At 37.5% G+C, this 16133-nt stretch overlaps 2 protein-coding genes across 6 annotated transcripts in view; one reads left to right on the top strand and one right to left on the bottom strand.

The window, feature by feature from the left end:
- tmem63ba (transmembrane protein 63Ba) overlaps positions 1-16133 on the bottom strand; it is a 33492-nt gene that overhangs the window by 15809 nt on the left and 1550 nt on the right. For 2 of the 5 annotated variants that reach the window (XM_079635612.1, XM_079635611.1), the window contains exons 2-5: positions 7921-8145; positions 6226-6305; positions 4642-4680; positions 1686-1776 (exon numbers count right to left, since the gene is read on the bottom strand). In XM_079635612.1, coding sequence (XP_079491738.1) covers positions 1686-1776; positions 4642-4680; positions 6226-6305; positions 7921-8115 — 405 coding nt within the window. In that variant the 5' untranslated portion in view covers positions 8116-8145. Of the gene's footprint in view, positions 1-1685; positions 1777-3990; positions 4309-4641; positions 4681-6225; positions 6306-7920; positions 8146-16133 lie in introns of those variants that run through there. The other 3 variants (XM_079635610.1, XM_079635613.1, XM_079635614.1) reach the window with 3 other exon arrangements.
- Positions 1-16133, top strand: part of ate1 (arginyltransferase 1) — a 102453-nt gene that overhangs the window by 1609 nt on the left and 84711 nt on the right. The window lies entirely within an intron of this gene.

Below are 16133 nucleotides of genomic sequence, written 5' to 3' on the forward strand. Positions count from 1 at the left end.
GAAAAAAATATGTTTTCACTGACCAACTTAATTTTATAAATATAAAAAAGGTTTATTTTGATGGCTGCAACACACTCCACAAAAGGTGAGACAGAGGCATGTTTACTCCAGTGTCACACCACCTTTCCTTTTAATTATACTTTTTAATAATTTGAGGATACTAATTGTTGCAGTTTTGCAAGTGGAATATTTGCCCAATCTTTTCAGATGCAAGACAGCTGCTCAAAAGTCCATGGCCGTCGTTGTCTGATTCTCCTTTTCATGATGGGTCATACATTTTCAATAAGAGACAGATCTGGACTGCAGACAGACAGTCAGTCAGGCACATCCCTTCTATGGTGCAGTGTCTAGAAACCACTCAGTTTTATTTAATGAGGCCTGGCATTGTCTTGCTTCCCAGGAAAGATGTCATCTTGATAACGGTTTATGTCTCTGTACAATCCAAATATATGCCTCCATGTCAGTGATACCTTCACACAAATGCAAGTCACCCATATCGCTTGCACAGATGCACCCCAATACCAGGACAGATGTTTGCTTTTGCACCTGTCACTGATGAAAGTCTGGTTGGTCCCTTTCGTCTCTAGGACTGAGAACTCGGTCTGTTTTTCCCAAAAACAAACCGAAACTTGGACTTATCTGACCACAGCACACACTTTCACTGTCTTCTAGACCATCTGAGATGAGCTCGGGCCCTGAGAACTCGCCGGCATCTCTGCATATAACTGATGTATAGCTTTCTCCTTGCGTAACAGAGATTCAAGTGGCATTTCTATATGCAGCGACAGACTGTGTTGTTAAGTGAAAATGGTTTTCTAAAGTACTCCTGAGCACACATGGCTGTATTTAACAGAGTAGCATGATGGTTTCTCATGCAATGGCGTCTGAGGCCTCAAAGGTCACACACATTCAACAGAAGTCTCCTGCCTTGCCCTACACAGACTGAGATTTCTCTGGATTCCCTGAATCTTTTCACAATATTATGTGTGGTAGATGGTGAAAGACATACATTCTTTGCAATCTTGCATTGAGAAATGTGCTTTTTTAATTGTTTGACAATTCTCTCATAATATTTCGCACAAAGTGGTGAGCCATGACCCATCTTTGCTTGCAAAGACTGAGAAGCTCCCTTTTCACCCAAACATGATACCCTCACCGATCACCAATTCACCTACTCATTGTGGACTGTTTCAAAAGAGTTGGATAATCTAATCTTTATAATCTTTTCACTTTTATTTTGCCTCTGTCCCAACTTTGTGTTGCAGCCATCAATATAAAAATGTGCTTATATTTACAAAATACAATTATGTTGGTCACTGAAAACATTGGAAAAGTTAAAAAAGAGGTTCAAGAGAATGAACAAATCACAGGTTGTGAATTTTATTTGACAAAATGTCCCAACTTTTCGGGAAATGGGGTTGTAGTTATCGCTCTTAGTGTGAATGGAATGCAAATTTACACAGAATAATTATATTATTTATTAATGTGCATAGAATGTATCTCATAGCGCTTCATTCATAAATCTGTAAGATGGAAATACAAACCGGAAGACAGAACACAAGCGCAGCATTGGGCTGGTCTACACAATGTATAATGTCTATACAGTGTATACTGTGCAGTATGCTAGTATTCCATTCTGAACATAGCCATAAGCATCCACAAAGATGACATTGCAAGCTACTTACGTTGTCCCTTTGGTCAAAGTCGACCGAGCTGGACACAGAGGTGAGGCGCTCGTAGCGGGAGTCGGCAGGCGTCTGCATGGCGGAGGCCACACTGAACACAAACACACATTATCAAACACATGCCCTCTCTGAGCACTGAACTCAAGCTAACACACAAGTGTACAGTCACTTAATGGCATGCCACTTCATTCTGCAGTGATTACAATGATGATTAGATTGATGTTGATAATGGAAGATCTGTAATATAAAGCGTTATGATCACGTTAAAGGACTAGATCAACCCAAAACTCATCATTCACTGAAAATCTTCCTCTCCGCTGCAGTTCTCATTTCTCAGCTAAATTAAAAATAAAAGTATGAGGATTGTCACAGTTGTTAATGATGAGACAAACCTGGTGTAACGCACTTTGATGCATTATTTAAAATGAATCAATACAAACTAACAAGATTTCTACACATAAAATTTGAGAACTAATATTTCCCGCAAATAACACATGCTAATTCATTAATACTTTTATGTTTTTGACAGTCAAGGTAAGATTAATGTATCTGTATAGTATATTCTGTATATTCACAATACACATTGTTTCAAAGTAGCTTTACAGAAAATCATGATGTTAATGTTTATAGTATCTTAATATCTTCATGCCTTATGGTCACATTTAGCAAATTAGAGCTGGGCGATAATATAGTTTACATTTTGCGATGATACAAGCAATCAAGCAGTTGAGTTGTGCTATATATATATATATATATATATATATATATATATATATATATATATATATATATACATATATATATTTACACAAACGTGAGTACTATATGCACGGGGATACAGTTGGACATACTTATATATATATATGCAACTTTATATAAAGAGTTGATGATAGTTACATTTTGCGATAAAATAAAATCACGTAGTTGAGATTTGCTACATACGGTATAGTACATATCGCTTTATGTGAGTGCACTGTATATGTATGCGGATAAAAATGCATACAATGGATAAAAGTGGATTATATTATATTATCTAACTTTATATACACACTTTACATTTTGTGACGATATAAACAATCACACAGCTTAAATTTACTATAAGTATATATTGCTTTATGCAAGTATACTGTATGTATGCAGGTAAGTAGGATGTACTACATTTTTCTATGTCTTGTCTTAGTCCAAAACGGGTGAATAAACGACTATTCCTTTAATAATCTTTACATACCGCCGTGGTGATAATTTTTTTAATGCTGTTTATATGTCTATGTGGTGTTTTTAATTGCTTTATCACCCTCAAGCGCCCCCGTAGAACCGGGCCTGTCTGTATAATTCGCTCTTACTTTTCTTCTGAATCAATTTCTGGTTCAAACATATATGGCTGAATATTTCCACTTGCCATTGTGTAGCGTTTACTACAGTTGGCCGAGTGGATCATAGTTCAAGCTGGTGCGATTGAGTGTAGGCGGGGACTAATTTGCACATTCATGGCCCCACGTATACTAAAAGCAAGGGTATAGTTTTACTTAAGCTATTTAAAGGCATGAAGAAATTATTTTCACAGGAAAAAACATTTAAATATGTCATTGTGATGATCAAAAGATTAGTTTTAAGAGATAAAATGATTGACTGCAGGCGGATTTTAAGTGATGGGCACAGCTAGGCCTTCCAGGCTCAGATAACCCCGGCTCCATTAGGGCATATCAAGGCTAACCACATGTTGGGCATGCAGCAATAAGTGACTGTGCACGTACAAACGCAAACACAGAATTAGCATCAGAGGCTCAGGGGCATTACACACAGATTGTTCACAAAGAGACTGCAGTAAACCTAGAAAGGAGATGGACATGCAGAGAGGAGCATACATTTGATTTGAGGCAGAGTGTGTTAAACAGAGATACACAAAGACACTACTTTTACAAAGATACAATGATCTCCAAAAGCCACAATTCATAAGTATGAACTTCAGTGCATTAAATAAAGTATCATAGAAAGCTGCCTGTCTGATAAAACTGAAAAATGGCATTCTGTTTGATAATTTGCAATCTAATTCATTATGCAAGTGTGCCTTAAATATCAAAATAGTTTTTGGGGCCAGTGTATGTGTCATTCTCTGGCTACAATATCCACAAACATTTGGACTGATTCTATAGGAACTCTTCTATAGGGCCCTTCTAATGAGTATCAGTTCTTATTGCTTGTCTATGACAAAAACAGTCAAACAACCGGACAAATCACAGGTATTCATCAAAACAAGGTCTTCCAGTCACACAGGGGTTTTCTATGACATCACAGGATGTTTTACCTCTCCCTGTAATCCTCTTCCCTGTGGGACCTATAGGGTGCAAAGACCCTGGCCAGAATGTGCACGCTTACAAGAACGAAAACATATAGTTTAATGGTGAAGTGTGTAGTTTTTGCAAGGTTACAAAGAGAAACTATAAGTAAACCATTTGTAGTTTGACTTCCTATAAGTTCAAGACTGTGGCGCTTACAGAACATTGCTCTGTTTTTTTGAGCAGTCTGTTATGTAAAAAGGGACTACCTGTTTAGCAGAACAATGGAAGACAGGGATGAGAAAATGGAGTTGGAGAGTTTAGGAATTTGTTTAGAAAAAACATTTTTTGTAGTTTAATTTGGTGATGCAAGTGGCACGGAAATTACACACTTCACCTTTAAAAGACACAGATCCACAAGAGACACATATTGATTAGCTCAGGTAAATGTGATGATTATCTTGAGAAACCCTCAACCAATGGACTCTAGGAAAGAAGTAAATTAAAAAGGACAAGAGAAAGAAGTGAAAAGAGTTATTAGGAAACAGATACACAGTGAACAAATTCACCCCAAATCCACCCGATAGACACACAGCAGAAGAAATGCCAGAGAGCAAATTCAAAAAGCAGACACAAGGTGTCCTTGGAAGAGAGAGCTGAAGTGTAAAAACAACACATACTATTCCTCGTCCAGACGTTGATAGTGCTGATTCCGCCTACTGATGAGGGAAAAGAAATTATTCAAGTTCATGCTTGACAGAAACTTGTCAAAAAATGAGATCATTCATTCAGAGGAAGAAGATTACTCAGCTGAGATGCTATGACACTACTAACTCAACTTTTCCTTTGACTCTGTGATGCAAGTTATTACATGTAATCAGATCAAATCTTTGAGGAATTTCACATTATTGGTTTTAGATGTCATGAAACATATTTTTTTATTATAAAATAAATATAAGAATAAAACCATTCTATAATTTTTTTTTTTTAACAAACTATTAAAAATACCACACATTTTTTAAATCCTTGATTCTGATTGGATTGCATTTTTCTTGAGATGACTGGACGCATCTCCAGTTTTTGTTGCCAGCTTTACAGTTCCACATCACTTCCCCACAGGACAGTTTCAAACTAGTAATGGTGGCTTGACCTGTTTGTAAGCAAGATACTAAATCTGTGACAAAAGGAAACTGGAAAAATGTCTTCGGACAAACATATGTACGTGCCACATGCCCATATTTTTGTCCCAAGACATTTTTCCAGTTTCTTTTTGTCACAGATTAGTAACAGTGATCACCATGAATATGATACAAGTGCAGTAATTTACGATTTAATTATTTATTAAAAATGCAATGCATAGTCAAGTTGTAACATGCATTCAGCTTCATGATCTGACTTTTCAGGATTTCACTTGACCCCAGGCAACATTTAACATTTAAATTGATGACTGGAAAGTTATAATGTAGGTGTTGCAATTCAGGGAAATGTTTATGGAACCAAATGTTCAAAATAGATCAATGAATGCTGGGTAGGTACACACAAAATAAACCACTTCTTTAAAAGAATTACTGTAAATGGATCTGACTCAAGCTGAATCATGACTTTGTTCAAATGAATGTGCTAGCATGAAGCATGGAGGGAAGGTTCTGACATCAGAGTAGTAAAATGTGACTGAGATCTGACTGGACAAAAATTTGAGATGCCCGGAATATAATCTGATCTCCCATAAACACAATCTCTTATGCACTTGCATGCTGCTCAAACCAGTTTCCAAAGCGCTGGATGTGAGTGTGATTGAAAGGCAGGGTCACATTACTAATAGAATAAGACTATCTGAGCTGTCTGAACAACCAATCCATTGGCTAAACCCATTATGCAGCAGCTGAGAGCATGCTGTTGTCTTACAGCATTCAATGCATTCCTGCAGGAGGCATTTTCTCGTCTATTTGGACAAATCAAAGGTCTACATCATGATTGATGAGTCGAGTGTCCAGCTGTATATATTTAGTCTGGCAGAAAATGCCAGAAAATGTTACTCAATGCTGGAAAGATGAGTGTTTGTTTGGGGTTAGATTGGGGCCAAGAGCATGCTGTGAACGCAGCCAGCTGAGGCCGCAGTATGAGTCGCTGGAATAGGACCAGCTTTTTGTATTGAACTACAATGAAAATGACATCAGAACATTTGAAAGAATCAGGGCTACATTTATTTTTGTCTCATATTGTGTACTACAAAAAGCTACTGTATGGAATATAATAGTTTTTACCTGTCGGCATCAGAGACCAATGCGAGACGGCCATAATCCCACGCCACCTTCCTCAAGAGAGAGAACACACATAGCAGCACCTGGAGACCCAGAACATACATTACACAAATCAAATTCACATCTCATTCAAACACAAATTCCTGTTCACAATGCCGCAAATATGTGACAAATACCAAACTGCAAAAACAATTAAGAAACACATTCCTAAAGTGCATTAATTTAGAACCACAGCAAAACTAGAACATCACACATAATGATCAGAAATATTACTGTAGTGTGGATTATTATAAAGGCCCACAGAATTCCACAGAGAGCTCGGCAGACTTCCACAGAATTCAAAGCATTTTTACACATTCCCAGTCACTTTTATTAATGTGAACAAGAAAATGTCTTTCATAACCCATTTTACTTCTACATACTTTACTTTTATCCATTGGGAATTGATTGGATAATGAAAAGTGGGCGTTCCATAGCAGAACTGACATGTTTGTGAATTTGCAGTTAATTGAACAATGACCTTCATTTATTGCAGTTGGCTCGCCTCTTCAAACACCACTGGCACCCACTTATGAGGACGCATTTTGACTGAGACATGGAGGCTAAAAGTCACGTTCACCCTTCAGAGCATCTAGATGCAAGTTAACACTTCTTTTTAAATCTATGATTGTTTGCTATTATTACTTTACCACTAGTCAACATTACATGATGGATGAAATGAACATGCAATGACACACATTCAAGTGTAATGGATTATCGAAAAAGAGGAAAAAAATGTAGGGCTTAGTTCTATCCATCAGTTGTTGATTGGAGTTTGAGATGTGGGCGTTGCTTTTAAAAATGAATGGAATATTGCCTTCTGATTGTGGAGAGGTGGTGTTCAAAGGTGAAGTGAACCCATGATTTGGATACATATAGCTAGTCTCGCCTTGACTACTAGTAACGCAACCAATCACAGTTCGGTTTGTTCCACGTCATGTTTAGGGGCGTGAAAATGTAAAGTTTCCCTACAATAACAGCCCGGCGTGTGTCTCATAAATTATTAATTCAAGAACGTTGTGCAAGTTTACTGCAACAGTGGAGCCGCGAAAATCTAGCTTTTAGTTGATACTGGTAAGCGCTTATTGTCACAGTCGTAAATACGATGGCTTTCTTCTTCCACAAGGGTTTTTGGCGTCACAAGGCTTTGTTTAGCTTTATCAATTTAACCAATCACATTGATAGAACGTGACATGTTAGTCATGCTGATTCTATATTGATGTGTCTGTCTTTATCCTATAAAACCTGAAGTATATTTCTTTTTGGGTGAGATGCTCTGGAGAACTTCTCTGAGATCTCCCGGCCGTGATTAAAGCATTTAAAGGACATTTACTGAAGTCTGTCTGTTATTATTGCTGCAGCAAGTTAGTTAGCGGAACAAGTTACATGTTAGACACTAAAGCCCTTTTCCCCAAGTGACAGTGTTAATAGGGAGCGAGACGTCGTTGGACTCTTTGTGAGGCTCTTAGGCGGGGTTTGGATTGCGGCTTAGGCGTCAACCCGTGCGTTCAGAGGTAACTCAACTGAGTATATTTTCAGGTGTCAAGGACACCCGGTTCAACCTAATTCAGGTGCGTAGGGGAAAATCTAACACAACTATAAATGACAAACTCATGGCAAATGAACAGAAACGGAAAATTGTAGGCTTGTGATGCGCACCAAGAAGCACATGAAGTCAAGGGCAAGTACGGTGGGCACTCCTCCGAAGGGCAGGCCCTGGAGCACGGTGCTGCGGATCCGGCCCGTATAGCAGTAGTCCTTGGAGCTGTTGGTGCTGGAGCAGTTGTGCTGGCCTGTGCAGACCTCAGCGTCACTGCTCACAGCCATCATGAGCAAAACTAAGACAATCAGCATCCTCAGTACTGCTGCATCCTGAAACTCCACCTGTCAGGAGACAAGAGGAAGAGCGTTATCAATAACTTCCAGGGGTATACTTGCATATAGATGATCACCCAAAGCTAACAGAAAACGACTAAAAGCTCTAATACTGATCACCTGGGGTCTTTAAAGGGATAGTTATGGGAAAACAAAGGAAAAATAGTCAACATCAACTTGAGTGATGAGTCATCCTGCCTGACATCTTTCATGTTCTACAAAAGAGAGAAATCTCAAAAGAGAGTTTTTTTGGGGGGTTAACTAATCCTTTAAGAACTGGCATATATAATTCAGAATTCATTAAGAATTAGGCGTAATTATCTGAACACATTTAAAGATCGAAAAGGCTGAAATAATTGTAAACAATGAATCTGGCTCTTGCTTTCTTCTGAAAGTATCTTACAGGAAAGACCGGTTCTGTAAAGTAATAGAGAATGCATTAAGAAAACACATCAAAACAAATCTGCAGTCACAGCTCATTATCATCAATCTGCCTCGTGTCTATGACGTCTAAAGGTGTAACTTGGCGAATTATGTAACTGCATTAAAGCTTTGCTGTGAGTGACTGACAAGACAACACATCTCTACATTAAGAGATCTGTGGAGCTCCAAGGCTGTGCATGCAGTGCTCTGGCTCAACACAGACACATCTATATTCCTCCTACAGTGAGATCAGCCACTAAACGGCTTGACAATGGACAAACAGAGGCCGAGCCATCTCTCTGAGGCAAAATGCACCAACTGTACCAAGTTCTTCCTGAGGGAACACTGTCTAAAATTGCCAGCCATATATATTTAAAATACTAAGGAATATTTAATAAAAAAATGTTCTTTCTTCTGTGGAACACATTAGGATGATTTTTGATGAATATATGCACAGCTTCTTTTTTTTCTCAACCAAAAAAGCTCCATAAAAGTATTATAAAAGTAGTTTACAGATAATACAGGTTTGAAACAACATGGTGAGGGTGAGAAAACAAATAAATTTTTGTGTGACCTATTCCTTTAATTTGATAAATTGTCACGTTTAGTTAGTTATTAGTTTAGGTATTAGTTTCATTTTCATGGACTTTTAGTTTGTTTCTCTTCAGTTACCGGTACCTGTTTGCTTTGTTCTAGTTTCCCACAACTAATTAGTTACCAGGGAAATTTTTTTAACGAACACACCTGTCTGTATTTAGTTCATTATCACAGGGTATTTAAATCCCTCGTTCTTTGTCCGGTATTGTTTGTGTGTAGCATGCCATTTTGTATCTTTGTGTATTGCCTGAGTTTACTTTGTTTTAATAAACAAGCTTTAGTTTGAATCATCATATACATAATAAATAATTAATAAGATGTTACAGAAATAGGCAACATTAAATATAAAACTTAAAAATGTCGGTTACTTGAAATAAAATAAAGTTTAACTAAAATAAAATGCATATATATATATATATATATATATAAAAAAAAACTTCAATAATATTTTTTTTCAGCTAGCTAAAATAAAATATTGAAATCAAATTGAAATAAAATGAATAAAAACTATAGACATTTAAAACCACAGTAACTTACATAAACGACAAAAACGCACATCAAACTTACTAAAACTTAGTAAACGGAATATATTAAAACAGAAAATATATTCAAAATATGAATAACTATAATAGGATCTTAATAATACCGCTTTAAATATGCAATAAAGTGGGGTTAATTTGAACTGATTGGCACCCATTGCCTAGGTGAGTGAGTTAACAAATATTACCATTTAATCTGCTGGTCATTTACTTATATATTGTGCAAGGAATCTACTAAAGCAACAACATACACACACATTGGCTGTCCAGTGTGAATTAATGTCAGAACCAAAGTTATGTTAACCGTGACAGCAGGACTCTGACTTTTCCAATGGAAAATAAATACAGCATATAAGGGTGATGGGGGAGAGAAAGTCACACGCTGCGTTTCATAACAAACCAAAATCTGTGCCAAGCCAGCTCAAGGTGAGGTTAGTTATAAGCATATCATCTTTGACACCAATTCACTTCCAAATTACAATACTTTACAAGGAAAGGGAACACTTTTTAAATAATTGTTTAAAACAAATACTGCATTACCCTTGATTCTTCAAATAAATCTCCACCAATCAGAGAATCGCGACCAGCAATTAGCGCCAAAAAACACTTTAGCGCCCATCCACTCCCATTGGACTGCAAATAATAGTCCCCCTATGTTCTCAAACTACTTAAATGTGCATATTCTGCAATAAACATAATTATTTTATTATTGTAGTTCTTTCCCTCATTAAAGCTGTTAAGTATATATTTCTGTACTTTGTCTTTTTGTTTCAAACAGTTTATGATGTTGCGATATGCCTCGTAGCTGGTTGGGTTGGTTTATTATTGGTTTTGACTCTTAAATAAAGGCTTTTATACGTATATGCTTTTATATGTATGGGCAAAATACTTCAGAAACCAAGACTTCTGAAAAAGTGTCCGGTCTCTATTGTACTCTGTAGTCAGTGTTCAGGGTTTGTTCAAACTTCTGCAAATGTTACTGGCGCAAATATTCCCACAGAACTGAATGAAACGGTTAGAAGCCCAGATTAGATCAATGATTTAACGGCATTCAATTCAAAGTATTGAATTAATCGCAAATGTAAACGTTGCCTTTGGCAGATTTAGAACAGTTCCTTTGGGACAGATGGCTGGGACATCCACCCCGCTGCTGTTCTTCTGAACTCAACGCTAATGCCGAGTCATGAAAACAAACAGCGCATGACAGCAAACGTTACAAGCTTGTGACAGCCAAGCTCTAATAAAAGCATCAGGTTGCAAATGATCCATATTACTGAGACTTGTTCACTGACTGACTGCCTTTACTTATGTTCAATTAAGCCTTCTGCCACACAGACAGATCTTGTGATTCCCTGGCATCAGCATGCTCAAAAACACACACTGCTGAGCAGTGCTCATGTCTGACAGACACAAGTCTGATGACACAGTCAGACTCATCTGGACAAACCAAGGCCTTATGTGGACATCCTCCTGATGTCGTAAGGTTGAGCGCTGATAGATTTGTGCTCTTTCACCAGTTTTTCAGACGTCTGAAAATGTGATCAATAAGAGAACTGATTCTGACCAGTTCACTGGAAACTATACAACAAAGCACGCGCCTTCCCGAAACATGCTGACACTTGTTAAGTTCTGACCTCAACAAGTTTGACAACGCTACAATCACTGCTGATTTGTTTGTTGTATTCAATTATTTATCTAGCTCACAATCTTGCGTTCATATTATCGATTAAGCCTTTCTTCAAATGAAGAGAAATCATAGGCTACTCCAGTCTATGTTGATAAGGAAACTTTAAAGCAGATGAGAATATCATATCAGACAAAAAAAATATGATGTAACATGTCTTCAGTGCTGCTGCTGAAACATTTAATCTATAGCACAGCTGCTCTGACCTCGTCCTGCAAGTCTCATTACACTGGGCTCAGCAAAACTCACATGATCTTTAACAGTAGAGTTCATCATCTCAGGCCAACAGGTCACAGAGTATTGATCTGTACAAGTTAAGTTCACAAATATCAAATATATTAAGTATACTAATATCAAACTTGGGCAAATTTGAGAATTTAAAAACTGGCTCCCATTCAAATCATGAGTGTGAATTCGAATTGAATGTCAGATCACATGATGCTGAACTGGAATCACAGGAAAAGCATGAGTCCCTCCAGGATTTCGAGATTCTGCAATTGCAGAATTTAATGCATCTTGGGCCTAGACGCATCGCACGACGTCATTGAAACACGCATTCAGCCAAAACCCACTTCGAATCGATCGTAAAACTTCTGTTTGCACCATTGCTTCGGCAATGCATCTGTCACTCCCAGTCAGTCAACCACCACAGTCCTGCTCCCACTGTACACACACACACACACACACACACACTTTACCATCAACCGGTTCAATTTGTCAACACTGCCTGTGCTGCGTAAAACTCTCGCACGCACTGTGAACAATCCCACTAGAAGTAGGAAAGGAGATGCTAAATAAAAATGTAAATTCTCTCTCTGACAGTAGGTGACGCTTATGGAACAGCCGTGATACATCGAGGCCCAAACTAGCAAAAATAACAATTTGGTGCAGTTATTATTTATATGGCCAAAATATGAATGAATGAGATTTATATAACAGTATAGCAGATTACTGACATAAAATGCATAATATCATTTGGCATTCTAGATTTCCAAATAACATGTCTTAATAAGACGATATTTAAATGCTTTGTTTTATGATGAAATCTCTGCAATTTTTACTGTGGGGGGCAAAACACATTGTAATGCAGAATACACACCTACAATGATGATTGAGAGACGAAGTAAACATTCATTAAAAGCCTGTACTATCATTATAAGATACATACATTAAAAAAATTCTGAACGCTAATGATTTTGCTCGTAATATCATCTAATGTTTCTTAGATGTGTGTGTATGTTAATGTATAAGGGTGATTCATACTGAAAAATGAAATATTCATAAAAAAACTGGACAGAAATGTTATGTTAAAAAAAATTAATTATAATTCTGCATTCAATTTCATGGTATTCATAATATAATTCTGAATGTTGCACATCCGTGAATAATACATTATAATTTCTACTTTTTAAATTGAGTTACATTATCAGCAAGTGACCTTGGATCAGCCGAAACAACTGTTATTGCCTGTCAAATCCTAATAAACAAACAAAACACTGTAATTCTGCAATGCTAACATATAATCACCTGTATGCCCTGCCCTGTTGGACTACAGTTTGGCTTTCATGAGAAACACAGACAAATCGAATCGCTTTGGATAAGAATGTGCCGTTCTGATAATCTGTTCTTTCGGGTTGTTGGCCTCAAGGTGAAAGGAAATAGTCGCTCATTAACCACATTACAAGAGTGAAGTAATACTGGCACCATTTCATCGTACAGAGCTGTAAATAACATATTACAACATCATATCCAAGGTTAAAGTGATTCCACTTCACAAACACTATCAGCAGTCTTAAAGGGAATACTAGAATACTTTCATAGAGTTCATTTCACTGGCTTGTAATAAATGACAACAATTAATCCACCACTCTTTTACTGTGGTATCATCACTGTCTGCTAGTGAATCTCATCACCTGTATCTACCAATGAAATATATATTACCTGATCAAGTGCTGAACACTTTGCCCCTTTATTTTTAACGTGTAATCTCTATATTAATTTTCATATGTCTGAATGCAATTGAGTGTCTCCTGTTTCAGCAAACTGATCTCATCACCAGTATTGTCATGTCCAGTGACAGGATTTAAAGGGGTCCTATTATGCTTTTCCACTTTTTCCACTTTAGTTAGTGTGCAATGTTTCTGTTTGAGGATAAAAAAAAAGATCTGCAAGGTTACAAAACTCAAAGTCCACTCCAAAGAGAGATATTTTATTTAGCAGAATTCCCTTTTCAAGAACTACAACAAAGGCTCGTTTGGACAACAGCGGGATTTTTCTGGATCTTATGAAATTAAATATGCGAAAAAGGGGACGAGGCCTGGTTGAACTGCATTAGAGAAGACCGTGTTGGACGCTATGTCAAACTAAGAGACACCGTTTTTTGAGCAAAACGTTGAGCTTTATTTAAACTTTTATTAGAACTTAACGGTTCCTGAACATTATTACCCCAACGTTCATCTATGTTCTGCAGATTTTATGGAGAACAGCTTGTTTTCTGTTGCTTTTGTAAGCTCTCGCTTTTGTAAGATGGTTCACCGCTCCTTAGGAAAATTAACCATGCTTTTGTTATCGATTACGGTTTGTATTATCTTAGTTTTCCGAAAAATATCGCGATTAAATGGTGGATAAGATCGGATCTATAATGTGTAAGAAAATTCCAAAAAACAAACCACTCTGAAACGTCTGTGCATGAAATCCGTTCTGGATGCTGCTCTTGTTCGTTGACATTGTCAGGGTCTGAATCGGGCATGAATTGGTTTGAAACAAGCTTAAAGGAGCCGTATGTAAGATTGTGTCCAAAACTGGTACTGCAATCACTTTCAAATTACTGTAGAGGGGTGTATCCCCTCCCTCTCCCCCCTGACTCGAGTTGCCAGATAGGCGTTAAGGTTAGACATTTTTTATCCGACTAGAGTTAGAGCAGACTAGAGCAGAGCTGGCAACCCGGATGCCGAAACACTACTGACTTCGTGATTGGTGGATAGGTGGAGGGTGGCGCTTCAGGCCAAAACACAAGATGACAACATCAACATCAGTTGAGGGCTGCAACTTCACTTTTTCAATGACAATATCCTGGCCACACTACTGTTGTCAGTGATATAAGTATTTGAAATTAACATGATTTCTTAATGTCTAGTGACATATCAGGGCCATTTTATGATTAATTGAAATACATTTCTTACATACAGCTCCTTTAATATTTACACTAGAGAAGCAGCTATGGAGGGGTGGCCGTAGGACATTTCCCGAACATGCGCTAAGCGCTGCCAATCACAACACACTGGGCCAGCTAACCAATCACAGCAGATTTCATATTTCGAAAAGGACGGGCTTCATCGAAATCGGCATGTTCGAGCCAGACTGGGGAGAGAGGAGCTGTAATGTAAAGAATTTGCAAAATAATGCGCTTTTTTTTACAATCAAGCATGAAAACATTCTAGTACACCCCAAAACTTCGTAAAAGGGCATAATATAACCCCTTTAAAAGATGACAACTGATAGATGTGCAGGATATCCTGCACCCTGAAAATATTATAAAACACAAATATAACTGATTAGTAAAACCTGCAGCATGCACAAACAAGACTATTTTTTTTCACTGCAATGCATTACAGAGACTCATAAAGATACGTATTTTTTCTGAAACGTTGCCCAGTAAAGAGCAGTGATTGGCCAAAATATTGGCCAGACTGTGCTAAATTTAGCCATTTTTAAAATAATCCATTGACCAAAAAAACAAATTCAAATTAAGTGAATTATTAATTCAAAAGTGTTAGTTCACCCTTGTCCCAGAAAGTTCCAAAATGGACCACCAATGAACCAGTCAATGTTTATTAAACTAAACTCTAAAAAGAATCTGTGAAATTTATGGTTAAAAAAACAGCACATGTGGTTGTCAGTTAAAATATACAATGGCAACATTAAGTATAAGGATTTAAATTATTTTACAGCAAACCAAAGTACTAAAATCTGTGTAGTAGGGCCTACCTTTATAATACTGACAACCATCATAAATACGCAGGTGGTAAAAAATAAAGCCACGTGATAAATGAAACCATCGAATGTGGAGTTACAGGGAATTCTGGGAACTCCGATTAGCCTAGATCTATACAGTTTTCCCCTGTATATATGTAACATGCCACCAGTGCTGCTGCTGACACATTTAACAGCCTTTTCCTGTTAAAATTATGATCACTTATGTTTCCAAAATAGTTAATTCTAAGCCGACATTGTATAAAATAAGTGTTTATTTTGTGTCAGCAAATAGAGCATGGCGAGTCTTTCACCCTGGGGTCTCAATATCAGTATTGGCCATTGAGAACCAGTCAACCACTTATAAAGCACACCAAAGCCCGAGGGCAACATTACTAAGGCTCATGTGCAGGATAGCACATTTCAATCTTGTCCATGCAAACTGTACATTCGAGTGAGTGCAGACATGATGTGTGTGGTGTGTGACATATGAAACATATGGTGAGCCTCAGGAGCAGTTGTTGCTTTGCTGAACAAGACCTGTTTGAAAGGACCTCTGCAAGATATGAAATTCTCCTCAGTTTTATCAAACCCAGCCAAGCCCAACGGGTAAACTGCATTCTGACTCCTGAGAGAATATTAAACTTGGAGTGAAGCGTTCATCTGTTTGAAATGCACTGGAATGGTTTTAAAACTGTATCCAATTTCTAGAAGCCATCTCCAAGACACCAAAGAGCTCAATTTATTGATTTCGTTGCACTAAGCTCTGTGCCAGAGGCCAA

The sequence above is a fragment of the Phoxinus phoxinus genome (genome assembly GCF_949152265.1).
Source record: "Phoxinus phoxinus genome assembly, chromosome: 14".
In the NCBI taxonomy this organism is placed as follows: Eukaryota; Metazoa; Chordata; class Actinopteri; order Cypriniformes; family Leuciscidae; genus Phoxinus; species Phoxinus phoxinus.